The sequence below is a fragment of the Aspergillus ruber genome (assembly GCF_000600275.1).
Source record: "Aspergillus ruber CBS 135680 unplaced genomic scaffold scaffold00006, whole genome shotgun sequence".
NCBI lineage: Eukaryota > Fungi > Ascomycota > Eurotiomycetes > Eurotiales > Aspergillaceae > Aspergillus > Aspergillus ruber.
Genome location: NW_024467302.1, coordinates 789963 through 816403, shown reverse-complemented (window position 1 = coordinate 816403; position 26441 = coordinate 789963). Strand labels below are relative to the sequence as shown.

The 26441-nt window shown below is 50.2% G+C and overlaps 9 protein-coding genes and 2 non-coding genes across 11 annotated transcripts; 5 read left to right on the top strand and 6 right to left on the bottom strand.

The window, feature by feature from the left end:
- Window positions 1-239: 239 nt before the first annotated feature.
- EURHEDRAFT_551799 (cytochrome P450) lies at window positions 240-2116 on the bottom strand. The gene has a single exon (XM_040787544.1). The coding sequence runs from the start codon at window positions 1997-1999 to the stop codon at window positions 416-418; it is 1584 nt and encodes a 527-aa protein (XP_040641035.1). The 5' UTR covers window positions 2000-2116; the 3' UTR covers window positions 240-415.
- A 340-nt stretch (window positions 2117-2456) lies between these two features.
- On the top strand, window positions 2457-4367 carry EURHEDRAFT_551791 (myo-inositol transporter). Its single transcript, XM_040787543.1, has 3 exons — window positions 2457-2684; window positions 2720-3650; window positions 3703-4367. Exons 1-3 carry the CDS (start codon window positions 2488-2490, stop codon window positions 4198-4200), a joined length of 1626 nt encoding a protein of 541 aa, XP_040641034.1. The 5' UTR covers window positions 2457-2487; the 3' UTR covers window positions 4201-4367.
- Window positions 4232-5938, bottom strand: EURHEDRAFT_410413 (carbon-nitrogen hydrolase family protein). Its single transcript, XM_040781348.1, has 5 exons — window positions 5444-5938; window positions 4905-5395; window positions 4644-4856; window positions 4539-4583; window positions 4232-4487 (listed from the first exon to the last, which is right to left on the bottom strand). Exons 1-5 carry the CDS (start codon window positions 5589-5591, stop codon window positions 4335-4337), a joined length of 1050 nt encoding a protein of 349 aa, XP_040641033.1. The 5' UTR covers window positions 5592-5938; the 3' UTR covers window positions 4232-4334.
- A 649-nt stretch (window positions 5939-6587) lies between these two features.
- Window positions 6588-7928, bottom strand: EURHEDRAFT_375926 (MOSC domain protein; the record flags this gene model as incomplete). Its single annotated transcript, XM_040778793.1, has 3 exons — window positions 6588-6613; window positions 6662-7859; window positions 7914-7928. 3 exons carry the CDS (start codon window positions 7926-7928, stop codon window positions 6588-6590), a joined length of 1239 nt encoding a protein of 412 aa, XP_040641032.1.
- Window positions 7929-7960: 32 nt separating this feature from the next.
- EURHEDRAFT_410411 (serine hydroxymethyltransferase) lies at window positions 7961-10671 on the bottom strand. The gene is made up of 5 exons (XM_040781347.1): window positions 9999-10671; window positions 9875-9931; window positions 9731-9824; window positions 9547-9684; window positions 7961-9495 (listed from the first exon to the last, which is right to left on the bottom strand). The coding sequence occupies exons 1-5, from the start codon at window positions 10170-10172 to the stop codon at window positions 8354-8356; spliced, it is 1605 nt and encodes a 534-aa protein (XP_040641031.1). The 5' UTR covers window positions 10173-10671; the 3' UTR covers window positions 7961-8353.
- Window positions 10672-11220: 549 nt separating this feature from the next.
- Window positions 11221-12274, top strand: EURHEDRAFT_330698 (putative GPI anchored protein). Its single transcript, XM_040778362.1, has 3 exons — window positions 11221-11558; window positions 11615-11706; window positions 11808-12274. The coding sequence occupies exons 1-3, from the start codon at window positions 11347-11349 to the stop codon at window positions 11966-11968; spliced, it is 465 nt and encodes a 154-aa protein (XP_040641030.1). The 5' UTR covers window positions 11221-11346; the 3' UTR covers window positions 11969-12274.
- A 1277-nt stretch (window positions 12275-13551) lies between these two features.
- Window positions 13552-13669, top strand: EURHEDRAFT_t51. Its single transcript has one exon. It is a non-coding gene; the product is annotated as a tRNA-Leu (tRNA).
- Window positions 13670-14278: 609 nt separating this feature from the next.
- On the top strand, window positions 14279-14394 carry EURHEDRAFT_t52. Its single transcript has one exon. It is a non-coding gene; the product is annotated as a tRNA-Leu (tRNA).
- Window positions 14395-15433: 1039 nt separating this feature from the next.
- On the bottom strand, window positions 15434-16212 carry rasB (Ras small monomeric GTPase RasB; the record flags this gene model as incomplete). Its single annotated transcript, XM_040783921.1, has 2 exons — window positions 15434-16084; window positions 16135-16212. The coding sequence occupies 2 exons, from the start codon at window positions 16210-16212 to the stop codon at window positions 15434-15436; spliced, it is 729 nt and encodes a 242-aa protein (XP_040641029.1).
- Window positions 16213-18177: 1965 nt separating this feature from the next.
- On the bottom strand, window positions 18178-19539 carry EURHEDRAFT_410407 (haloacid dehalogenase, type II). Its single transcript, XM_040781346.1, has one exon. It carries the CDS (start codon window positions 19188-19190, stop codon window positions 18396-18398), a length of 795 nt encoding a protein of 264 aa, XP_040641028.1. The 5' UTR covers window positions 19191-19539; the 3' UTR covers window positions 18178-18395.
- Window positions 19540-22299: 2760 nt separating this feature from the next.
- Window positions 22300-26318, top strand: EURHEDRAFT_401079 (putative nuclear migration protein; the record flags this gene model as incomplete). The annotated part of the gene is made up of 2 exons (XM_040780055.1): window positions 22300-25378; window positions 25429-26318. 2 exons carry the CDS (start codon window positions 22300-22302, stop codon window positions 26316-26318), a joined length of 3969 nt encoding a protein of 1322 aa, XP_040641027.1.
- Window positions 26319-26441: the final 123 nt, after the last annotated feature.

The following is a 26441-nucleotide window of genomic DNA, read 5'->3' as shown; positions in this document are numbered from 1 at the left end:
GAAAATGCGGGGGATAAGATGCGCTCGAGAAGAGGAATATTCCCCGCTACGACATACAGGGAAACTTTCTCCTTTCGGTAAGCCGACAGCGGGGAATGTTCCTCTCGGCTTTGTTGGTTTTGATCAGCTGCAAAGGCAAATGCATCTTTTTCTGGCTAGAACATGGAAATCTACAGAAGGTACGGGGTAGTGTTGGGGATGGATTATCTATGATGCAACGTCCGTATGGCTACACGTGACTTGTCCAACCCTGTACCGGGGAAATTATACCAATTATGTACTGTTCATTTACTGTTTTGTGGATAGAAAGAACGAATGAGAACGTCATAAAAGTCATAATTCATTTTCCAACCAATGCCAAGTTATCAAATACGCTAATACAGAAAAAAAAGAAAAAGAAAAGAAAAAACAGAATCTATGCAGCCAACTCCCTCCTCCAGATCTTCACCGGCATATCCCCCAGAATCAAATTCATTGACTCCAACCGCTTCAACTCCCAGTCCGGATGCGGCAACGCAAAATCATACCGATGTACCAACGAAGCCAGGGCCTTAGTCTGTTCCAGATACGAGATGTTGCGTCCAATACACGACCGCGCGCCAGCGGAGAATGCCACAAAGTACGGCTGCACCGCTTTGCCCTGCTCGCCCATGAATCGCTCGGGAATGTACTGATCGGAGTTGGGGAACGCCCGCTCGTCGTGGTGCGCCACATAGGCCGACATGCTGACCGAGGTCTTACCCGGGACCCACTGCCCGAGGATCTCCAGGCCTTCGGCGGGCGTTTCACGCGGTAGACCGTGGGAAGTCGGGGGGAAGATACGCATGGATTCATCGAGACAGGCACGGAGGTAGGGAAGATGCTTGACCTTGTCGTAGGGGGCGATCACCTCATCAGGATCCAAAACGGAGTCGACCTCTTCGCGGAGCTTAGCCAAGCAGTGCGGGTTCTTGAGAAGCTGGTACATGACGTTGGTGATGGCTACAGCAGTGGTGACACTACCGGCGTTCATCATGATGTTCACTTCGGACACGACATTGCCCCATTCTAAGTTGTTTGGGCGGCCATTCTTGTCCTCCATGGTCGCCTGGAAGAAGTCGTCCAGCTTCTCACCGGCCTCATAGCGGCGAAGGCGTTCGATCGAGCGACGCCAGACAATGTTGTCCCAGTGCTTTCCCGTCTCCTGCATCCGACGGAAGTATGGAATGACATCGACCAATTTGTTGAGGATCGGGTACCAGTCGTAGTTCCACAGGATCATAGACTGCTTGATCGCATTGGGATACAAGGCATCCCGCAAGTTGACCTTGTATGTTCTCCCATCCTTGGTCTCGGCGATGCACTCATCACTGCCAGTATCGAGGAAGCCCAGCTTCTCCGACAAACCAATATCGGCAATAGCGTCGAGTGTAAAGAAGTTTGTCCATGCCCGGAAGTCCAGAGTGATATCCTGCGGATCGGGAGCAATCTTGCCCTTGACCACAGCATCGGAAGCAGGTGCCGTGCAGACCTTGTCAAAGTGCGCCACCAGCCGCTCAAGCTTATCAGTGACCTTGTACTCCCAAGTCTCGAGGTTCTTCAGCGCATAAGCAGACGAAAGCACCTTTCTCTTCTGCGAGTGCTCGGCCCTGTCAATCACATCGGCAAGGTGATAGTGCGTCCCGGCAGTGACAATGTAGGACGGATCCTTGATGCACTTTGTCCCGTGACCGTAGATATCCTTGATAGCACGAACATCACCGTAGGACAGGGTGTTGGGGCCGGTGCGGATGACAGGGTTCTTCTTGTGCATTTCGGACAGTTCTTTGGAGCGGAACCCTCTCGAAGCGAGAATCATGAAGGGGATTGCGGACATTCCGGAGAAGGATGTCATGTTGGGGTAGCGCCGGAGACCCTTGGGGTCCCGAATATATTCAGCGAAAGGATAAACAATGAAATAGATGAAAGAAGCGAAAAGAAGAAACGACGCGTAGGGCGCCAACAACCATATTGACCACATTGTGCCGTGTAAATTGAGTGGTTTGACTCTTGAAATTGATTTTGAATTGGACTTGAGTTCTATTCAATTGCAAATGATCATGACAGAGCTAGCATTCTTATAACTCTTGGATTGTTCATATCGGGGATTTTTGCTTCGATATACACTGAACTCACACTGAGTTCAAAATGCATCCACCTGGGGTATTCCACCTGCAAGGGCGGGGAATATTACTTTCTCTGGAACAGGAAAAGAATCCCGTCTGGCATCAATATCGCTCAATCCGGCAAGTCTTGTCAATGCAGACAAGAAATACGAGACGAATACCCGCCCTTGGCAATGACAGTGCCAATCCGGGGAATCCGGGGCACTCCGCATTGTTTGAAGATAACGGCACGGACAAAAGCCGAACTGAAAATGTATATAAGTGCGTTAAATGAGGAATGTTGTCCATTCTCCACCGGACCAGATAGTTTATACAATCCGCACTTAGCGACAGCAATCAAACCATGAGCACGACGAAACTTGACCATGAGGACGACGATGACTTCAAGGCCCAAGTCATCCATGATGAACATGGTGTTGGTCAGACCCTGGCCCTGGACGACTCCATTGAGGAGACGAATCCTGGTAAGGGTGTCTGGTTAATCGCGTGTACGGTGTCTATGGGAGGATTTCTGTTCGGTATCTACCCTCCAATTCATATGTATGACATTTATGTTGCATAACGCTAACGGACAGGGAAGGTTATGACACTGGTGTCATCTCTGCGGTCCTCGTGAATCTAGGAACAGACCTGGGTCACACACTCGCCTCGAATGAACAAGAACTCGTCACATCCATCACCTCCGGCGGTGCCCTCGTCGGCGCCGTCCTAGCCGGTTTGACGTCGGACCGCTACGGCCGCAAAATGGGTATCTACGCTGGCTGCGTGGTGTTCCTAGTCGGCTCGATCATCCAGGCCGTTGCATACTCGGTGGCTCAGATGACTGTCGGCCGATTCATAGTCGGCCTGGGAGTCGGCAGCGCCGCTATGATCATCCCCCTGTACATCGGAGAAATGGCACCGGCACGATCGCGCGGACGACTAATAGTGTTCGACAACCTGTGTGTCGGGTTTGGACAACTCATTGCCTATGCGCTTGGGGCGGGCTTCACCAGCGTCACACATGGATGGCGATACATGGTTGGTCTGGGCGGCGTCCCGGCAATTCTTCTCTTCTTCCTACTTCCATTGTGTCCTGAGTCGCCACGACAACTTATCGCACATGGGCACGAAGAAGATGCAGTGCGCGTGCTGGGCCGGATTTTCCCTAATTCGTCGGACGAGCAGCGGCAGGCCAAGGTGCGGGTGATCCGGCATTCGATTGAAGAGTCTTCTACCTCGATCTCGGATCGGAGTCTGTGGTGGCAGCTCAAGCAGCTGTTTACTATCCCGGCTAATCTGCGTGCGTTGACGACAGCGTGTGTCATCATGGCGGTCTCACAGCTGGGTGGATTCAACACGCTGATGTACTATTCGGGAACGCTGTTCTCCATTGTTGGGTTCAATAAACCAACGGTCGTGTCAATTGTGGTTGGAGCGACGAACTTTCTCTTCGGGTTTGTCAATTTTGGCGTGATTGACCGATTTGGTCGACGGACTGTCCTTTTGATCACTCTCATGGGAATGGTACTTCTCTTCCCTCCCCTTCCTTCCGGTGGCAGATGCTAATGAACAACAGACGATTTCTCTCGTTATCGTCGCCGTCGCCTTCAACTACATCCCCCTAACTCCTGAACTCGAACCGCAAGAAGGCAACAGCATGAATTGGGCCGCCATCCTCCTCCTCGTCTTCATAATCGTCTATATCGCCTTCTACGCTGCCGGCGTCGCGCCTATCTCCTGGGTCGGCACGGAGTTCCTGCCCCTCGAGGTCCGGGCACTGGGAACGATGCTAAATACTGTGACATGCTGGGCATGCAACATTATCATCTCGTCGACATTCTTATCAATGATGAAGGGGATGACGCCGAGTGGCGCGTTTGGGTTCTATGCGGGGATGTGTGCGATTGGTTGGGTGTTTGCGGTATTCTGTTATGCGGAGGTACATAATATGCCGCTGGAGAAAATTAGGGAGGTTTATCAGCATGGGTTTGGGGTTAGAGATGCGAAGAGGATGCAGGCTGAGTTGAAGAGGGAGAGGGAGGAGGGGATTAAGGGGAACAAGGATGTCGTGTAAATGTACATATTTTACAGAGAGTTGTAAGGATCTGTAGTCTAAGTGTAGCTTTGTAGCAGAGAATGTATTGCTATGTTTCTATGTTACATGATACATGAGAGGAGATTCAACTAGCCCTGTATAAAGTGGTAAGTTTACTCTTCATCCAAAGGAACCGTCAATCCGACCCGGTCAATGGTTTTGGTGTAGGCAACACCTCCATTCTCCCGGTCTTCCCGGACAACCAGGTCCTTGCGGTTGGTGTCAACAAGCAGGCGGATAAGGTCGGGGCGCATGTAGTGACCGCCCTGGTTTGTTAGTTCATTTGTTTCTTTCTCTTCGGGATCAGGGGAGCTTACAAAATCAGCCAACGACTTGGACAGGTGGCATTCATCGAGGTCGATCTGTTCGTGGCATTATTTAGCATTGATTCGGACAGACATAAATATATGAGAGGAACATACGTCAACGTAAAGAAGACCCTGAAATTCCTTGTCGGGGTGAGGAACCAAGTTCTGACCGTCAGGGCCGAAGATACGGCCATGGCCGTTGTAGATGTTAGGGTCTTCCAAGTCCCGACCAGCAGGGGTGTTAAGTTTGATTCCTTCGGCCGTGATAGTCTGCCACGGAGCCAGGGTGAAGGTGCCGGTTTCGATGGCATACTCGGGAGTCACGAGCTACTTCGTCAGCATCACTCATTCACAAAGTCGAGGAGAAGAACTTACATCACAGTTCGCCTCAGCAACATTGGTAAACGGATCCGGATACTTCAACGTCTCCTTACCCGGATACAAAGGCCAAGCAGCAACATGAACCTGCTCGCCCAGCGAAGCCGCATACGACTTCATAAACGGGTTCATGTTCTCCCAGCAGTTCAAGTGTCCAACACGACCAATCTCAGTCTGTACAACAGACTCGGTAGTGTCACCGGTTCCATCTCCAAATACAAGGCGCTCAACGTGAGTAGCGCGGATCTTACGACGGTGGTTAATCACCTCGCCCGTGGGCGAGATGAGCACCTGTGTGGTGTAGAGGCTGGCCAAGTCCAGCTCGGAGTAGCCCAGAGAAACGAAGATCTTGTTCGTGCGGGCAGCAGCACGGATCTGGCGCATCTCATCTGAGTCCGAGGCAAGACTGTTCTCGCGGTAGGCCTTGAGGAGGGGGAGGCTCTCTTGGTAGGTCACCTTCCAGGCCCAGTAGGGGTAGCCGGGAATCCCTGGTTGTGTCAGTGTATGTGTTGTATGTTTTGGTGAAGAGGGCTTACAGAGCTCCGGGAAGGCAATGAACTTGCAGCCAGCTTCACCGGCTTCGTTGATCCAGTGGATGGTCCGGCGGACGGATTCCTCCAAGTTAAACCAGCCGGGTTCAGCGTTGACGGCGGCGGCCTTGTACTTCTTGAGAACGGGAGCCATTGCGAGTGTTTGAAGACGGGCTGAATTTTTATTATTGTGGAAGTTGAAGTGATTAAGTTGATGATGAGACTCAGAAATTTGCTCCCTTTCCATCCTTATATACCCTTCATCCTCAACTCCGTTCATACTCAACCATCATTCCACTCGGCTCTCCCGGGCTCGGTCTCTGCTCTTTTTCTAATCCTTTACCTGTTCATGGATATCTCCAACATCCAAAACACAGCAACAAGGTGTAAGGCCCCCGCACGGTCCAGAAACGCAACACAATCTCATGATGTCCGGGATTTGCTCAACGCGGAGAAGCAAACACATCGTGGTTATACAAGCGCAAACAAAACACGACAATCTGCGGGGTTTGATGCTAAACTTGCATTCACATCAACGGCCTTTTTATGGAACCGGGATGTGCCAAAGTACGTGATTGATCTACCTGATACGGATTTTCGGGTTCGAATAGTGGCGAGGGTTTGGGTGATTTCGGAGCAAAGCCCGGATTCTGTAAACCGGTCTAGCCGTTTGGTAAGTGTAACTCGGGGTTTCTTGTATCTTGTGATGTTGTCATCTGATAGAGGCTGGGGTCTGGAATTGAGGATAGAATGGTCATTCGTTATGGTGAGGGGTTTGAGCAGGGTATAGGGCTTAGCCGGCCATTGGGTTTGGAGGTTACCCTTTAATGTTTTTATGCTATCATAACTAATTTATTAGCTCTAAAGTACCTGTGCAATAACTATAATGTAACTTCAGCAAATGCAGAATGTCAAGAAGGGCAATCCCCGAAGATCCCTGGCAGGTGGAATCAACTATCCGTACATCCCTCCGAAAACCAATGACGGCATTGAAAACGTTCCGAGCAAGGCGTTGTTGGCTTGTTGAGTAGATAAATGTATGAAAGCGAATAGAGAAGAATATAATATTAGAAGAACTACAGCCTCTTCGTATGGTTGAATGGTTGATACCCACGAATTCAACAAACGAGCCGAGCGAAAGCAACATCAACTATACATTCCCCATTCCCGGCCAATCTACCACCAATATCAGCATCCAAACCCAAAAATGAAAGAAAAACTCACCATAAACACTCCTAACCTCCGCTCTCCCGGAAACAACCACCCCGTCCCCAATGCTAACCTCCATCCCCTTTCCAGTAAGAGTAGGCAAAAAAGCGTACCGTCCGAAAACAGGACTAAACCGCGCCCCCGTATCAACTCGTCTATCCTTCATCAATTTCTTCAATACACTTCCCTCCTCGCCTTTGCCCATCTTGCCAGTTGTGTAGTCGACGTTGATGCTCGTGCAGCGAACACAGTTTGCTGTCAATAATAATCGGGTTTCTTCTCGGTTTTGGCTTTGGTTGTGTATGGTTAGTTCGGTCCAGAAGTCTTCTTCGAATGCGGCCTCGGCACCAGAAACTACGATATTAGGCCGGAACTTGGTCATATTCATTGCCTTATCCTGGAGTCGCGCGGAGACGTTGTGTAGTGATGTCATTGAGGCGATTAGGTAGGGTGCGCAATCGGCAAAGGTTATGTATGCTTCTTCTCGTTCTTCTTTTCCTCGTTTCAGGTTTGTCGGCGCGGAATTCTGGAAGAGGAAGAATCCTCGTAGCATAGCCGCGGCCACGAGGAAGTAGATCGATATTGATCCATATCCATACCCGTAAACAAGGACCAACCATAAAACCATTACAACCGCAGTCCCTTCAACCAATACTCTTGGCGACGATAAACCCAGACCAAGTTCCAAATTCACATTCCAAATTGATTTTTGACTCCGCTTCAACGGCGCAAAACTCCCCAACACACGACGCGAATGTGGCCCTAGATATACTAGAATAACCCTATACCCAAAACAAGTACTGAACCAGCCATTATACTCAGGACCCATGACATACGCCCTTGTCGGGCTTCCGTGAAGTGTCACTTGTACCTCTTTAAGGTTTGATTCTTCCACATCTGGTGTCAAGGGGACTTCTATCCTCTTTTCGCTGTCCATATATGTCGTATCAGTCGGAGGCGAGTAAGTAACAAGAATCCTCCCCTCATTGGTCTCGTCCTCATCTCTACACCCGTCAGGAAAAACGATATCCGTTCTGAACAAAGCCATCTCCGGAAACTTGGACACGCTCATATGCCGCATTTCCTCTCCACCGTCTGGCTTGATGATGACCTTGAGGAGCATGAAGCGGCGGTCATATTGGAAGCCTGTGGGTGTGAGGCGGGCAGAGGGGAGGGAGGTTTCGCGGAGGGATTTGATGGGGTAGGTGTATAGCTAGTTTGTGTTAGTATTGGGGTTATTGGGGTTGTGGGGTGGGAAAGCAGGTACCCTTTCGATTATCATGGTGAATTCTGATTCTATCGAGATGAATTGGTCTAGTATACTAGCTAGATAGTGATGGCCTACGGCTATTTATAGCTAGGGCTGGCTCTATCATTAGAACCGCCGCCGCTATCAACCTGATAGCTTCGAAGCAAACATACCGATACTTAACACCGCAATAGGCAATACTTTCACAGTTCTAGAATTAACCACATGTGTTCGTGTTGCACACCGCAATCGAGGTGACATAGGAACCGTTTACCTGATGTGGAAAAGGCAAGCCAGCCTATCAGAGAGACGACCCTGGCATATCAAGGAGTGCTGTGAACCGTCGTTGAAATTTTATTGTAACATGGACATGTGCTTATCATAACCTTACATGTGTTGAACATACAAATCATATAATTGAGGGAATAAAAAAGAAGCAAGAAAAAAGAAAAAGGAAATCACTCATCCTGCCATGGGAGACTAAACGTTCCCACCCAGTCTTCCACTTCTTGTCGCAGGAGAACAATCTCCGAAATTTCCTCGCCCTCGCCAAGGTATTCCAGGAATGCCTTGACTGTACCCGGATTCTTGACTCCCTTCTCGGCAGCGCTCTCCCGCGCGGCCTTGTCCAGCTTCTGTGTGATGATCACCGCCCGGTCGACAATGTCGGCCACACGGCGGAAATCCTCTGGCTGGAAGCCACGAGTGGTCATGGCAGGGGTGCCCAGACGCAGACCACCAGGGCGCAAGGCGGACTTGTCACCGGGAACGGTATTCTTGTTGGAAGCCACGCCGCAGAGTTCCAGCACCCGCTCGACACGGGCACCATCCACACCACGGTTCTTCAGGTCAACGAGGACCAAGTGGTTGGCGGTGCCGCCGGAGACGATGTTGTAGCCCAGGCCACCGTCATTGAGCGAAGTTCCCAGGCGTTCCGCCAGAGCCTTGGCGTTGGTCAGAACGGTCTCCTGGTAGGCCTTGAATTCAGGAGTCTGCGCCTGCTTGAGGGCAACAGACAGAGCGGTGATAGTGTGGTTGTGGGGGCCTCCCTGGTGAGCGGGGAAGACGGAAGAGTTGATGGGACCCTCCAGATCGTACATCTCCGGGTTGCCCTTCTTGTCCGTTCTGCGGACCCCTTTACGGAAGAAGATCATGGCACCACGGGGGCCGCGCAGGGACTTGTGGGTGGTGGTGGTAACAACGTCAGAGTGAGTAAAAGGCGAAGGAACAACATCAGCGGCGACCAGACCGGAGATGTGAGCCATGTCGCTCAGCAGGTAGGCGCCCACCGACTCGGCAATCTCGCGCATCCGGGGGTAGTCAATCAGTTGACTGTAGGCCGAGGTACCTGCGATGATGACCTTTGGACGATATAGCTGGGCAGACTTCTGGAGGGCGTCATAGTCGATGACACCGGTGGACTCGTCAAGGCGGTAGGGCATGGTTTCGAAGTATTTGGAGATGAAAGAGATTTTCTTGGTGGGGGTCTGATAGCCGTGCGACAGGTGACCTCCGTGGGGGAGGTCAAGACCCATCAGGCGGTCATGGGTATTGAGGAGAGCGGACAGGGCATAGAGGTTTGCGGGGGAGCCGGAAAGGGCTGTTTCGTCAGTTCCAGTACACTTTTCAGGCTAGTATTAGGGCAACTCACGTTGAACGTTGACCCCCCATTCCTCCGGGTTTAATCTGAAAGCTTCCAATGCGCGCTGTTGGCAAAGTCGCTCGGACGCGTCGATCAATTCGTTTCCTCCATAGTATCTGGCACCGGGGTATCCCTCTGAGTATTTATCTGAACTGGTCAGCGCGGCCAATAGTGATACAAGGAGAGGACTCACTTTGCATTACACTTCCAAGCGCATCGAGAACAGCTTGGGATGTGAAGTTTTCAGAGGGAATGAGGTTGATAAAGTGCTTTTGGCGTTTTTTCTCCTAAACGGTCTCAGCATGCATTCCACCCTTATTCCAATGTAAAAGCGCACCTTCTGGATTATATCGTGGACGGCGGGGTCGACTTCTTCGAGAGATGCGGAGAGCAACTATACGTCACAAGTTAGCTCAATTGGGTCGCAGCCAGAGAGAATGGAAGCCACCAGGTATGCGCACATTCTGTTGGGAGTCCCTACTCGATGAGGAGACATTCCGGGCTTGCGCCGAGGCTCTGAGGGAGGAAAGATGAAATCCGGGGCGAATAGATGCGAGGGAAGCGATAGGAGCAGTTCTGGAGCTCCCGACGAGCGGAAGAACGCGCGAAGCCTGACGACCGCAGCGGGATAGCATGGTGCAGTATGTTTTAACTGTAATCACACAATAGGTAGGAACAATTCAAGAAGTGAAAAGGAAAGTAGAAAAGAAAGAGGAAATAGAGAAAGGCAAGCGATAAGAAGGCCGGCGGAGGGCAACATCAGATACGGCCGGGTTTCCGTTGCCCGCGGAAAGCAAATAACGCTATTCCAAATAGGGGAATTGTGGCACGTGCACGGTATATTTATTAATCCGGTCCGGGGTTTTATCTTGGGGTCGGAAAATTCTGCAAATTCTTCTTTTTCTTTCCTCTTTTTTCCTCTTCATCACACAACTAAATCCAATATGAAGAGATGACGGTTTGACTTTTCAGCTCTCGGAAGGATTTCTATCTATTCTGGGCGCTGCTGACATGTCCCCCGTCCATTCACCATCCAATAGGGGCAGCTTTTACATCTGATTGGAGTTGTGTGTGTCTGCATGATATGAATTCTGTTCTACGGGGAGTACAGCATGATTTATGTCAGGGGTCGGATCCATGTAAATAACTAGATCTAGAATAATTATACTCGTTTGTTCTACTCCGTTTTCCGTATATGTTTTTTTATACAATTTCCGTATTCTCGGATATAAATAGCATGTCAGATCGATAGTCAAGTTCGTTTGCCGGTGGAATGCCTATTGAACTATGCTAAGTCTAGACTTGTCTCATTCTTCCGGGGCATTGTCCTGAATTGGCCGAGTGTGTTGTACGCCCCTGATCAGGACAGTGGCACTCAAATAGGTACACCGTAGGTCTGTATTTGTACAGAATATACTTGTGCGGGCATAGGTAAACAAACTTCATACACAGAGAGAGAATGCTAAGACAAGTCCCTTGAATAATGAATGATTCGCATCCACGGTTTGTTCCGGATGAACCGTGGATGATTGACAGGTACGGGCGGTGCGTGGGCATAAACCCCCTTACTAGTACCACGCAGGCTAATTAAACTACCCAAAACAACGCCAAATCTTAAGGGGAAATTAAACATAAAAGCCTTTCCCCCATTTAATTCGCACTCTTTCCTCTCTTCTCTTCTCTTCTCCAACCCGTTCACTCTCTAAGCCCCGGTTCGCCGATTACATTCTTTTTCTTTTTGCATTCTTGCATTCAGTCACTCGTTAGGGTCACTCTTTATCCCACACATACACACACACAACAGCCAACATGCGTTTCTCTCTTGCTGTCGCTGCCCTCGCGGCCGGTGCTGCCGCCGCCGTCGCTCCTCAGGAGGAGGAACAGACCGTTACCGTCACCGAGTACACCACCTACTGTCCTTCTGCGACCATGAGCCAGCTTCCTCAGTACACCACCTCTGCTGGCCACTCCTACAGCATCAGCCGTCCTCTGATCACCTCTACCGTCACTCACTGCGAGAAATGGTACGTCCCTCTAATTATACCCCCATCCACATACAGTGTACTAACAAAAGAACAGCAGCTCTACCCCCGTCCCCTCCTCCACCATTCCCGTTCAGGTCCCCGTCAACACCCCCGAGGTCAAGCCCAGCCCTAGCCCTGAGTCCTCTCCCGCCTCTTCTCCCGTCTCCTCTCCCGCCGTGACTGGCTCCTCTAGCTCCTCCGTCATCCTTGGCGGCTCTTCGCCCACTCCCGTCATCCCGCGTCCTTCCTCCGCTGAGGCTATCGGCCAGGGTAGCGGTTCGTCGTCGGCTTCGGGCTCGGCCACCACGCCCTCGTCGCCTATCTTCACCGGCGGTGCTTCGCGCGCTGCGGCCGGTGCTGGGCTGGGACTGTCGACTGTGTTCGGACTTGTTGCTTTCTTGCTGTAAGCTAGCAACTGGGTTTTAATTGAGTGACTTGACTCCAGTGACTGGGTGACTTGAGTGTGCAAGTGCTTTTGTACATATGGAGTGGTAGTGACTGACTGGGTTGAATATTCGTCTGGTTTCATTTGGTTTTTTATCTGATTTCTTAATTTTTTTTTTCTTTTCTTCTGATCATATTGATTCGTCTCTCCGTTATAATGGATATCTTGTCAAGGATGTATCCACGTGCTCATAATGGAGTTTACGCTTAATGAATATACCATTTTGCTTTTGTTAGATCTTTCTATGATTTTCTTTAAGATCTGCACTCCTAAAATAGTCCAACGCTCTGTCTGGGAGCCTCCACCCCCGTATCCTCCACCGTCGGAATATCCATCCGTCTCATAATCCGCACGCACCAGTTTCACCAACTCCCTCAGCTAAGCTGGTGCGGTACACTGGGTCTGACTAAAGGGTCTACGAGTATTGAAACCAGTTTTGCTTGCTATGCTCGCCTATGAAGAACACATACAGATGGCGCATACCACCCTTTCAACAAATACCTCGTTTTCCAATGGGACGATATTGAACATCAGGAGGACAGAATATCACACACAAGAGCAACCTTGAAATGATCAATATCGAGCTAAAGGGATAATGAACTGGACGGAAGAGGTCACATCTTTGTCTCGGTTTTTGGGTGTAGACGGTCCATGAAACCATGCTAGGACAAACAAAGACCTCTTCCCCCCAATACTGTTTATTCTCCTTTCAATGAAAACACACCTCCAAATCCCCGTCATCAATCTATTTTATCATGTGTTAAATTAAGGTTCTGGTGCAGGCAGCAGTGATTGACACCGGACAGCCTCAGAAGGACGAGCGAAATATACTACAGGATCATTCTATACTCATCTGGCTATCGTGTCTCTTCTTCTTTCCAATGTATTGGCCTAGATGTTCTACCTCGAACAAAAATATGTCAACCGCGCATATTCTAAATTGAGCAGATTCAGAAACAGCCGCAGCACGATCCCTCCAGAAAACCATTCGGGAGACATAGGAAGGGTACCAGCATCACCGGCGTCATCTAAACTAAGTTAACGCTCATTGTATGACTGATTTGAGACATCAACTACGCAACTACATACACTACCCTTAAGTCTTTCGTTGGCGAGCATCATCTTCGATGGCTGGAATAGTGGCAGGCGACCGGTGTCATCCTCGGCCCTCGTCCAGTCAACCAAAGCGATAACGAAATGATCCCGGGCAAATACCATTGAGACTTTACCGAACTTGCCAGTCCACCGATACCTCAACGGCTCAAATAAATGATCATGCTCACTCTAGGCCGCACATCATTGCATATATACTTCGAAACGGAACCATGGTTACAAAAATATACACCCGCTTATGCTTCGCTGGTAGCTATATATAGATTTCGTGCAAAACCACCAACTCAGAAGAAACCAAAGTCATAATTCGGCGACTATGTCAGTATCTACGAAGCTAAAGAACCCAAAGACCTATACAGAAACTGGCGGATGCTTCTAAGAAATATTTGATATCTTGATAGATTTTCATAAGAGAAACTTTTATCCAATCGTGGCAAGGTGGCCGAGTGGTCTAAGGCGCACGGTTCAGGTTACTGGATCTCTTAAGCTCTTCCTTCGGGTTGGCTTCCGTGTCTCGCAAGGGGCGTGGGTTCGAATCCCACCCTTGTCAATTCTTTTTTAACCTTCCTGAAACCCCGAGGTTTTTTATTTTTTTGCTAATTTGCAATTTGCTACTTGCTCTTCCGGCAACACGCGTGGATGTGGACATCAATATATTTCAATGGACCAACAGCAAGGAGAACAAAGCCAAATTTAGTCGGGTATATGAAATAGCTTACGAGGCTTGCCTGACGGATATCTCATCTATTCAGCAAGTCACTCCCGATCGATAGTCTACAATTGCTGAACTATTCTTCTTCATCATTGTCGTTTTTATTGAACATGCAACCTAGAATAAGCCTTCTGAATGGGTGAACGAAGTGTACTGTGTTGAAGATGCTTTACCGCAATTGCCATCGCCATGAGGCTTCCTGACCAAGGAGCAGAAAGCGGTTATCCGCGCGTTCTTGGCCGCCGCGCAAGATGCAACCGTCAGATTTGCTCGGGAGTATACTGAAGTTGAAGAACGAGCAAAAAGATGATGAGGTAGCGCAACGTTTAACCCAGACTGCAAGAAAACAGCGGCAACTACGACTACAGTTCTGGCAAGATGTTTTGGACCGAGAAACGAGGGCTTTCTGTCTGTGAATCCAGATGAATAAACCTGTTACTCATCAATGGCAAGGTGGCCGAGTGGTCTAAGGCGCACGGTTCAGGTTACTGGATCTCTTGAGTTCTGCTTCGGCAAGCTTCCGTGTCTCGCAAGGGGCGTGGGTTCGAATCCCACCCTTGTCAATTTTTTTGCCCACGTCTGTTCTTCTTTCATCGTTTGCTGCCAATGATAGGTAGTTGTTAGTTGTCGAAACTGTCGTTGGAACTAGTAGGCGGTGCTTTTACACTGTACCTGTGCCGGGGCTTTGGGGCTTGGAGAGGACACTAGTACAGGATTCGCGTCAATGCATAGCGGAGGCGTGATGAAACCAAGGGATTCTGGAGAGTGCAGTAAGTGGATGGAAGTTTGTTCCGGGTGCATCTTGCATACCAAGTGATTAATAGAATAGATCGCCATCGTCAGAAGGAATAGAGTAAAGTACACTGTATCTGTGCAGTATGTAAGTCAAGAGTGATGCATCATATATCCCTGTAGTATGCATATGCTTGCTTTTACCGAGTACTCATGCTCGCACTTACTGAATATACTGCAGTACTTTGTATACTGCAAGTATAGAACCCGGATAGTGATAATACTAGGCTTCCATTTAACCGACAAGGTCGTAGCTACCTATGTATTTTACAAATATACGCTTCATACCGATCGTACAAGTAAATGGCTATGAACATTGAGCTTCCCCGCATTGCGGACCGACGCAGGGGCCATCGGCTTCGGCTGCGGCTGTCAGGGACCTATTGTATGTACAGAGAAGATAACTACAAGTACATAGAAGGAAAGAGGCAATATAAAAAATAATCATGTCTATTTATGCTGCAAAGCTCGGTCGTAGGGTATCATATCGAATGCCTGCTAATGTCACTGCAAATCCTCCTCTCCCCCATCCGAACTTTTGCTTGTCATCAGGTAGTGTAATAGAAAAAAAAAAAAAAAATAAAATAAAATAAAATAAAATAAAAACAGAACAAAGTAAACAAGTCCATCAAGCATTAGTCGATCGGGCCGCGCTGGCGGTCGTGGTGTTTGGTGACTGACTGACTGGTCGGTTGGGTTCTTGGTTTTTTCGGTTGGTGCGGTTGGCGCGGGTGAGGAACTAAGCCTCAGGGGTTTTTCTTTTTTGACAAGTACTCCGTACTACTGCGTAGTAGTACCCCCGTATGTCGCTTACAAAACAATGCACTTGTTGCGATGCCTCGATCGATCCGGTCGGAACGACTTGGGATATTCCGGACCGGAATCACGGTCGCGCATGGGCCCCATCCCGGTCGGTCGACGATCCTGGCCCTTCCCGCCGCCCTGCTGCTGCTGTCGCTGCTGCCGGAGCATACGGACGACATCGTAGAAAGCCTTTTCGACATTGATGCAGTTCTTAGCCGACGCTTCGACGAATTCACAGCCCAGGTCCTTGGCCAGTGCCTGGCCCTCCTGGGCGGACACGGCGCGCTCGACGGCCTTGTCACTTTTGTTACCCACCAACATCACAGGCACGGGCAGCGGGGGACCGGAGGGGGCGCTGATGGGGGATGCCAGATAACTGGCACCAGAGGGAGAACCGGAGTTGGCAGATTCCTTGACCATCTTGATCTGATTGTAGAATTTCTGTATCCGCGAAAACGAGGCCCGCGAAGTGATACTGTAGACGAGAACGAAACCTTCACCATCCCGGATCCATTGATCGCGTAGCGCAGTGTATTCTTCTTGACCGGCGGTATCCAGCACTTCCAACATGCACGATTGCTGGTCGATAACGACCTGCTTGCGGTAGGAATCTTCGATAGTTGGGTCATATGTTTCGACAAAGTGGTTCAAACAGAGCTACTAAATTAGCCTTGCCTTTTTTTCTTGTGCCTGTAGGAAAAGCTTACCTGAATTGTCAATGCGGTCTTTCCAACACCACCATCCCCCAGGACCACCAATTTGTACAACGTCATTTTGCCCGCCATGGCGACTGATAGAGGATGCGAAGCGACCGGCAATCAATGGAAAGAACGGGATCGGCTTGAAAGCGAGAAAAAGATGCAAAAAGAGAGAAAACGAGAGAGAACGAAGTCGCGTATGTTTTCAGACTAATACAAGGGAGTCGAGAAAGACTGGAAAGAGGAGACGTCTGTTGTGTGGACCGACCCAAATTAGCCACTGGAGGGAGAAGGTTGGGTTTTGGTTAGTTTGACAGACCGCCCGCCCGCAGACAGGAGAAGTCGCCAAAGTACCCATACATACCTTTATATGGAGATTCAATTGGCGAGATAATGGTATTATTATAGCAGAAGTGATGAATCAAGAGTTGCGATTGACTAGTCGAGTGGGAATGCCCAGCGTCAAAGTACCGAATGCTGTGTAGAGGTGACGACCTCGGATTCGTTCAGACACGAATCGAGAACCGGCAGTTATATTTAGAATACCTCGGTTACTGGCCAGCAGGATCGAAAAGGAATGAGAATATACAGAGTCTTATAGATGAGAGGAGAGAGAGAGAGAGAGTGAGGGAGGAAGAAGAAAGGTGAAAAGAGAGAGTGAGAGGAAGAGTAAAAGAGTGTGAAAAGAGGGGAAGAAAAAGAAACGACTCGAGACGATCCTTTGATACTAACAGACTAAAATACTCGTACGAGAAGCTCCTATTTGATCCAGAATATTACACTGTCTTGCTTATTATTATGATTGCTTCTCTTTTCTCTCTTATTATATCTTTCTTAATAACTTCTGCCATCCTCCACTGTGGACCACGGGCGGACCAGTTTCCGGTATATCGATCTGTCAGTATCCTTTGCTAGGAGCACTTGTAGACTGCTAGCTGCTAACAGCTAGATATCTGATCGATCTCCCTATCCGATTGGTAGTATACAGATTAAATAGTTTTAATGTTCTTCGGAGTGGGCATATGGTGTATAGAGTGGTATGTACAGTATACCGCCCGGAGTATACCCAATTAGGTGTGACATACCCATCAAGGCATTGATACATAGCCGTGTTCATCTTGGAATATACAAAGCACAGTACGCTCTCCTGTCCTCCTACGGCTGCTCATCCCTACACGGACTGCACACGGACTAGGATAACCCTGCAGCCACGTGGAGTGCACAGGGCACAAGTCTAGACTATTTGATGATCAAGAAAGCTCTCGAGCTTCCGAAGAATAGCGAAAAGGATTCAATAGCAGGAAAAAAAAAAAAAAAAAACAGTTTAATCTGCGGCATTGTTAGTACCAAACGGAGAAGTTGGCAAACATAGTAGTCTCTACGAACCGGTGTACATAGCCTTGGGTACAAACTCTCATGTCCCATATAAGAACAGCCCAAGTTCATTTCCCAAACTCTTATCCGGGTCTACTAAACGACTTGATTATCAGCTATCCCCAATTGGTACCCAAACCGGCGTTATTGAAGATCGTCGTCGTAGGCGAGCACGGATACCACTATAACCTACTATCCACACTTCTCTCTCCTGAATGTCACTTGGCTTCCGGAGCTTTCCCGTCAGGGATAAACAGCCCTCTGTATAGAGCATCCGTCCGTACTCTGTTCCTACGAGAGCACATACTCCCTCGAGCCCCTTTTCATACCAGGCACAGCATCTGCCACCCGTGAGAACGGCTCGCCCCGTTCCCCGGTAGTCAATAGTTGGTACGGAATATGTGCTCCGTGACAAGTCAATAATGATAATCTGCTTCGTCGTCACTGTTTGGGGGTGTGCTGATCGACAGAATCAGAAGCCTTCTAGTGGTCTTCTTACTCCTATCCATGATTCCCAGTGGTACATCGAGCCGTTCGCGGAACCCGGAAGGCATGCCCCGGGAGATATACCGGCTACTAGACTCCACCGGCTACCGGGCATATGGAAAATGGATACTGTGCACTCCGATGCCATGGTAAAGGATTTGCTCGGAATATAGTGGCGGTTAGTGTTCTTTTGGACGGGTCATGTAGTATTCTGCGACTAGCTGTAGTTCCTTGTCATCTAATTCGGTGTATGTCGATTACAGGATGAGGTCAATTAAATTACAGACGTTATGATATACCTAGCTGGCCTCTGCGTAGATAGCTATGACGTCCCAACCCACTCACATGGTTTCATGAAGTACTGGCAGCATCGCATTATCATGTATTCGTTACCCATGGCGTTATTTACATCACAGTATGCCAAACCGCTTAGCAGCCTCAATGAACCCTCCTCCCAAGCCAACCCACATATCAACAAAACCTTCTTCCCCCACCTTTGCCACCTCCTCAGCACTAAACGCCTCCTCCTGATCCCTCTCAACGTAAACCGTCTGGAACCCCTGCCCCTTGGCCGCTTTCAAATCCGACAAATGCGCCGCCACCATCGCACACTCACCCGGCTGCAGCCCAAACCTCTCCGCGGCACCTAGATACACTTTTGGTGAAGGCTTATACGTCCCGAAATGCTCCGCGCTGAGAATGTCCTTGAACGGCAGCCCGCCATTTCGAACGAGATCCTGTAGTAAAGTGACGTTCCCATTGGACAACGTGCAAGTCCGGAATCGAGTGTTCAGTAACTCTAGCCCACGAACACTATCAGCCCTCGGCTCCAGTCGATGCCAGCATAATGCGAGGCCCCACAGCTCCTCATCAGTGAAGAGATCACCTAGATCCCGCTCCTCGAGTATCCCTTGTAAAGCCGTATAGTGGTGCTGATCGACTGAAATGAACCCACCCCGTAACTGGGGATCCCAGGTGCTAGTGAACTTGGCATACGACGCCCGCCAGGTCTCTGTGACTGTTTGCCAGTCTGCGGGAATCATGGCGGAGGCGCGGGCCCGCGTGGCAGCGGGAAGGTCTCTGCGGGGATCGGAGAGGGCATGATGGGCGGCTTGGGAGAGGGCTGTAGTAATACAGGTGCGCCATTCGGCGACTGTTCCGAAAACGTCGAAGAAGAGGGCTTTGGGAGGGTTAGTGATCGACATTGTGCTCAGCTGTGCTGGACAAAGTATGTAGTAGTTTTTGTACATAGTAGAGAGTAGTGTGCTCCATACTTCACTACTGGACGAAGGACATCGGATTAGTCATGACAAAAGTACAACATCCAGTGAAACCAATTTGGAGAATGAAGTCGGAATTGCATATGCGAGACTAACTAACTGCATGATGCATCACATCACGGTCTGCTTCAAATAAACTGCCGCTATAGTGCAATTCCTACTCTGGCCAACGCCAACAGCACTGACCAGTGCTCGCGCACGGTTAGCCGCTGTCATACATGTGGTTGGAATGAGCCTCGACTATTATTATTGATTACCGGCCATTTAGGGGTCACGCAAAGGGGACATCCTGGTTCAACGGTCACGGCGAGGCAGATTTAATATCAATGGTCGGAACGGACAACGGACTTCACGCGCGGACCCTGGTCACATCGATATTGACATCTCCCGGCCATTCGGGGAATGGCTATGTTTCGGTCCGGGACGTGCTAGTGCTAGGTGTTCAACAGCCTCAAAGCCAATTGGCAGTCTAAGCAGGATTCCTTTGTATCCTTCAGTCCGGGTGGAGGGAGTACTATGATGGTTTGAGCAGGGAGCTACGTATCCCCTGAGTTGTGGGTCGGCTTGGTATGGAGCACGGAGCAGAGAGGACTCTGTACTCGGTGCAGTACTTCTAACGAGCAAGACAGAACAATGATAATGAGCTAGCAAGGATGGCAATTAACAAAAGTGCTATCCGGTGCTTCCAACTGGTCTGAATGTCCAATGGTGTTCTATTTTCCGTGGAATCTCCGAACATTCTCCAACAGCGTCCAAGAGCGTAGCGAGGTCGATGCGATCCGTCCCTTGCCGTTGCGATATTACTTGATGTTAAATTAAATGTCGGAACATGCTTATGTAGGGAACCCTGTACATCCAGTGCATAGCCCAGATAACGTGCAGACTACGGTGTACGTGGTATGGATTGTCGGTGGCTGTGAACTCAACCACTACCATTCCGAATATGCACTCCAGACGAGTGCAAAACGAGCAATGTGACGTGACGAAACGCAGCTCCTATCAGAAAAGGAGGTCATCGGCACCTCCATCACCCGCCGTAATCTCCGACAAGAACGCGTACCAAAAGTTGGATTCAGACCCGCCCCTTTTCGGTCGGAGGATTCTCCTGTTTATTTTGTATGGAGATTGGTGATTATTGAGGGGAAAGGCTGAGCCTGGTCAGCCTGAATGCGCATGCAATCTGTATGTCACTTGTCGATGCGCATGTTCTAGCGGAGTGTAATTGTACTATGTACACCGTATCTGCACCGCGAGCACTAGCACCTACAACTATCCAAGCTTTATGACTCGAACGCGACGCGATCATCAGAACGCGCCGGATAACGCGGTTGAATTTTCCCACACGCACCAGCGAAAACCTACCAACGAGTCGGATACGACACAGTCCACGACGAGGGCTTTGAAACACGGCGATTTAAGTTTGCTTAATTTGTCTCGACGATCGCTTCGGCTGAATTCTTCCACTGCCGCTCGTATCAGGAGATTATCATGCGAAGGACCTCAGCTGTTGCCTCCGGATGTTTGACTTGGTGCTGAAACAGGCAATAAAGTGGTCCTTTCAGCTCTGGTGGACCCCCCGGGTGGACGAACTCCCCCATATCTGGAGGGCAGCACCTTGAGAGGGGTTGCTGGTGATCGATAGTCTTAGGAGACTCTCCAAATTTCCCCTTTTGGGGTGGCTAACCGTCGGATTGCATGATTCTATTCTATTTATATTATCATTACAGCCATTATTGCACACACATTGCAGTACTGCAATAAATGCATTCATCTATATGCAATATTGAACGCAGAATGCAACCCGGCAGGCAATAGTGCCACAGTCCGGTCGGTGTGGTCGAGTCTGAATAACAAGTCTTTTGTTTATATATTTCGACTTCCCCTTTCCAACTTCAATCGTTATTATGATGGTCTACATTGGTCTAATCAAATGCGGATTAGAGCCATGTTCTAGTTTCGGGGCATGGTGGCAGCTCCGGTGGAGTTGTGTTATCCAAACTTCAGCACCAAAGTCTATAATAACCCCCTAATATAATATGCTATGGGTCAACTACGTGCGGCGTATGCCGTATCGAGTATGGAGTGATAACCCCTGGAGCTAACTAACGCAACCCACGCAGATTGCATGGGCACAAGGTACAGATACATAGTAGTGCATTATCAGAAGTACCGAGGATCAGACTAGAGTACTCCGTAGTACGTACTAGACTTGCTGCTCTGGGATTCTCCCTCGTAGGACTTGCCCCGTTTCGGCCGTATGCTCGTTGATCCTACAGTGATCTTAACGTCAACGGCTTTCCCGAACACCCTTACCCCCCCTCCTCTCCCCTCATTCAGTCCCTCCTTCCCCCGAGTTACTACTCGTGCTTGCTCTTTTACACTTTCAACTTCTCTTTCCCAATCTTGTGTCTGTCAGTTGTTGTCAGAGCGACGCTGATCCTAAGCCGTGTCTCCGTCAGCTGTCGTCGCAGAGTATATCTTGACGATCTTGGATTTTATTTTCTCGGAGCTTTCGCGGACTTTCTTTCATTCTTTGTCTCATCCTGTAAACGTCGATTGGGCGAAAGAAGAGAAGGACTGCCGTCCAGTCCGTGCTCGCTCTATTAAAGTACTCTATTGCAGTGCCCTATTCCATTGTTCCCCTGTACTTTATTGTACAGAACTAATTGGTATGAGGTAAGTACATCCTCTGACAATCCTGCATCTCGGTTAGTCAGATTATGCTGGGAATTGATCAATATGTTTCCCTTGCTTGCGCAATGGGTAGAAGTGGCTGACACCTCACAATCCATCTAGATAATCCTCCGAAAGCATTGCCGGCCATACTCGGGACCACAGATCAGTAGGGGGAGCTGATTCCTGCCACCGCACATTGCCACCACGATTTCCCTCATATCATTACATCCTCGGAGTGTATGAATGGGTTTGAAAGACAGCCCTGACCTATATCGGGATCTATAGACAGTCCACTGCGCGGCCAGTTATCTTGGTGAATAGTTCGAGATAATCTGATGCGCATCATCGATTTATCGCCATGAGCAGCGGCCAAAGTTCTTCTGAAGCCTCTGAGGCTTCTGCCTATACCCCGGCTGAAACGCCCACCAAACATGGGCCTGGGGAGACGTCTTCATTGTGGCTCGAACGGAGGGACTCTTCATCAACACAATCTTCGATATCGCCTACTTCCGGGCCAAACCAGAGTGTTTCCCCTGATAGAAACAGCGAGGATATCGACGAAGTCCCCGAGGACGAGGGGCTAAGACCATTTGATCCACGAAGATTCACACCGACGCTGCATGCCTCGTTGGTAGGCGAGATCCTGAATCTGCGCCGCGAGGCGGAGAGCAAGTCCAAGTCGATAGATATCCTCGAGCGGAGTCTGGACGAGTGCCGGACGGAAAACGAAGATCTGACCGCGAACCTATCGCATAGCTCCAAGGAGACGCGATTGCTGAAACACCAGCTGAAACTGCTCGAAGGTGGATCATCGTCTGCACTGACTGAACTGGCCAAGGAGCGGGACGACGCATTAGAGAACATATCCGACATCCGCAAGAAGCTGGAACAAAGCCAGAAGAAAGCTCGCAGTCGCGAAGAGGATGTCGAACGGACCCATTTGTTTTGGGACCGCGAGCGTGAGTCATGGGATAATGAACGGAGAAATTTGGAGCGCAAGGTTCATGTTGTTGAGAATCGTCTCAAGACTGTCTTGAACGAACTTGCCGCCCAAGCAGCTCGTTCCAACTCAATCAACGAGACACCAAAGGCTGAAAGTAGCGAACATCTCGCGAACCATACCAAAGATAACAGTGACACAGCTAGTGTCTACTCTAGCAGCCAGGGCCGGCGGCGCACTAGCATGACGAGCATAAGCTCCGACGAAGGCGACATGCATAATGCCAGATACTCCGTCGCAAGCCTTGCCAAGATCAAAAACAAGAGCGATAACAGCTTGAACCTCGCTCAGGAGCTCGAATTCAGCGACGATGAAGAGTTTGTTACATTGGACGATGATTCGATATCGGACTCGCCTGGAGCTCTTCCAGAAGAAGCGCGACCTGCGTCTGCGCATTCCCAGATGTCGCATACCGTGGGAATGAAAGCGAGGAAGATCCTTGGTCTCGGACTTGAAAGCAATCGCGGTAGTGCCGATTTCGATGCGGCTCAGGAATCAATCAAGAGTCCGAGCAAGATTCCTCTCCCTGCGTCGCCTCATGTGTATCACGACGTTGGTACCCAATACTCACCACCATCTTCTAAGGCACAAAGCCTGCCTGCCGCCAAAGATAGCCAGACAAAGGACAGCAGCACCCCGACCCTGGCCATTGATATGGTGTCGGCCTCATGCCAGACTGTTGGCAACCTCCCCAGTCCTCCCTACACACCAAAGCTCCCTGAATCGCCAACATCACCGCAATCACTTCCTGTCCAGCTCACCATGGTCTCCGCATTTACGCAGACAGAGTCTGACCCGAGCAGTCCTCCCCATACCCAGAAGAATAAGAACAGCCTATCCCCGCAGGACGCCCTTTCTCCTGGTATGGAAGTTCCAACAATCGCAATCCACCCACCTCTCTCTGAGCCCCCATCCCCTCGCAGCAGTGTGGTCCTACCCCCGCAAACAAAGAGCGCATCCTGTCAAACGACCGCCCAACCCACCCAGGGTATCTCGATTGCAATCCAAACGGAGGAGATCCGGATTGATCAGCGGCCCGTGAAACTCCCGGCAAGTTTATTACCATCTGCTATCCCTGACATCCCGCTCAGGAATGAGGCCCGGGTTACGCAGTCTCAACCGTACCGCATGCCTATGCCTAGGGCGACTAAGGAGGAGAAGAGACCTCAACCCCAACCTCAGCATAAGCCAATGCCATCTGCTGAAAGGCGGCCCAGTGATTCTTCGGAGAGACCGCTGGGGCAGATCCAGGTTTACCCTGGGAATAACGATAATGGGCCTCTGTCCAAGGGGTCGAAGCCGGGTATGCGCCGGCCGCCGAGGACGAGTAGTCTCTTTGCTGGATTTGAGGACCTGAGTGATGAAGAAAGCTTCGACAAGAAGATGGATATGTTTAGCGATGATGAGTTGATGAGCCGTCCTACTGCGACGTATACTCTCAGGGGAGGGAAGATGGTGTCCACACAGCATCGTCCTTTGTTGGACAACACCACCCTGCCTGAGATCGAAGAGCATCTCTCCGATGCTAAGATGCAGCTTGAATCGTCGATGAACAATGATGGTACTGAGTCTATCGTGTCTTCTCACAGGAAGGGCTCCGCGGCTCGACAGCAAGATATCCGCCGGGCTGCCATGATCACCAGCAGTACAGCAGCGCACCAAAAGAAGCGAGCCCACAGCGCAAGCGACCCCAGCACCGATAGCGGCAGTGTCACCAGTGTCGCACCACCATTCCCCGTCCCAATCCGACACAGCTCGAGAGGATTCCCCACTACCGGCAGCGACGGACGAGATAGCCCCACGCCATCGTACAACAGCAGGAACTTCTCCGATCGCCCACGCCCCCCGATCAACAGAAAGCCGACTCTGCGTCGGGTCCGGTCTGCGACCACTGTCTCACAGGGTTCTCAGCCGGATGTGCTTGGTAGTTTCTCATCCCCCGGTGTATCGAATTCCTCGGCTGATAGCCCTAGGCGGCCGCCGCTGCCTTTTGATGATATCATCGAAGACCAGCCGCATCCGGCGCAGCGGAGGCAATCTATATGGCGTGATGTTGCGTACGGTGGTGTCAATAGTGTTAACCATGGCAATGGTGGTGGCAGTGGCAGCGGCAGCGGTAGTGGCAGTGTATTCGACCGTGACCGACAGGATTCGACAGCCACGTCGATTCAGCAGACGAGCGTGGTCGACGCGATTGCGCAGACTATGATTGGCGAGTGGATGTTTAAGTACGTCCGGCGAAAGTCGTTTGGAAACTCTTCTGAGCCGAAGGAGAACTGGGAGGGTCAGAATGCAGATGAGGTGTCGACTAGTATCACGAATAGTGGTGTGAGGCATAAGAGATGGGTTTGGTTGGCACCGTATGAGCGGGCTATCATATGGAGTAGCAAGCAGCCCACCAGTGGACCGGCGTTGTTGGGCAAGAGTGGTCGGAAGTGTAAGTCCCTTCCCACTGTTCGGTTCAAGCAGGATACTAATTGAAAACAGTCACGATTCAATCCGTCCTTGATGTCAAAGATGACAACCCTCTGCCCAAGGGCTCTAGCCCAACAAGCCAATTCAATCGCTCAATCCTGGTCCTCACACCTCAACGAGCATTAAAATTCACCGCCACAAGTATGGAGCGCCACTACGTCTGGCTCACAGCCCTCTCCTTCCTTAGCCATTCCTCCATGGGCCTGGACGAAATCGCAAACCTCCCGCCAATCCCGCAAGCGCAGACAAATGCCTCCCCGGCCTCAACCGGCAGTATACGCAAGAACCCCATCCGCGAATCCTTCAAAGCAGCCAAGTTCCCTCGAGCATACCCCAAGCTCCCATTCGCCAACAACAACAACAACAAACCCGCCCCAGTCCCCGAAAACCCCATGGATGACAACGACTCAATGTTCGATGCCGCCGCTCCCCCAACTGTCCCCATGTTCCCGAGCAAACACAATCGCAAGCGCAGCAACACCGGATCCCGAATGCCACCACCATTATCCATGCGCAACTTCTCCGCCATGGGCCCGGCCTCGAATAACAACTCCTTCGACGCCATCTACCCACCCTCAATACCAACCAACGGCATAAGCAGCACCCGCACAAGCATCAGCCAGCGCACTTCTGAGGCCAGCGGCCCTTCATCCAGTGTGGCCGGCAGCGCGACGAATAACTTTTTCGATGCTATTGGGACAGTCCGTATGGAGGCCTTTATCGACCAGACGGATGCGAATCGGCCGCCGCGTGGGAGCTCAAGACAGGGGCAGAGACATCGGAGGAAGCCGTCGAGTAGCCAGTGGAGCTCGGGGTTGTCGAGTGGGTATGGATATCCGCAGCCGAGGGGGAGCTTTGAAACGTCTGGGTCCAAGTTTGAGGATCCGTTTAAGGGCTTTTGATAGTAAAGTGTAATTGTACATGCGTTTTGGTTTTCGTTTCGTTTTTATAGAGGCATTTTGTTTGGCTTTTAGGATACCACTTTGTATGTTAGCATGATGGGCATTTGCATGATAATAATTGTT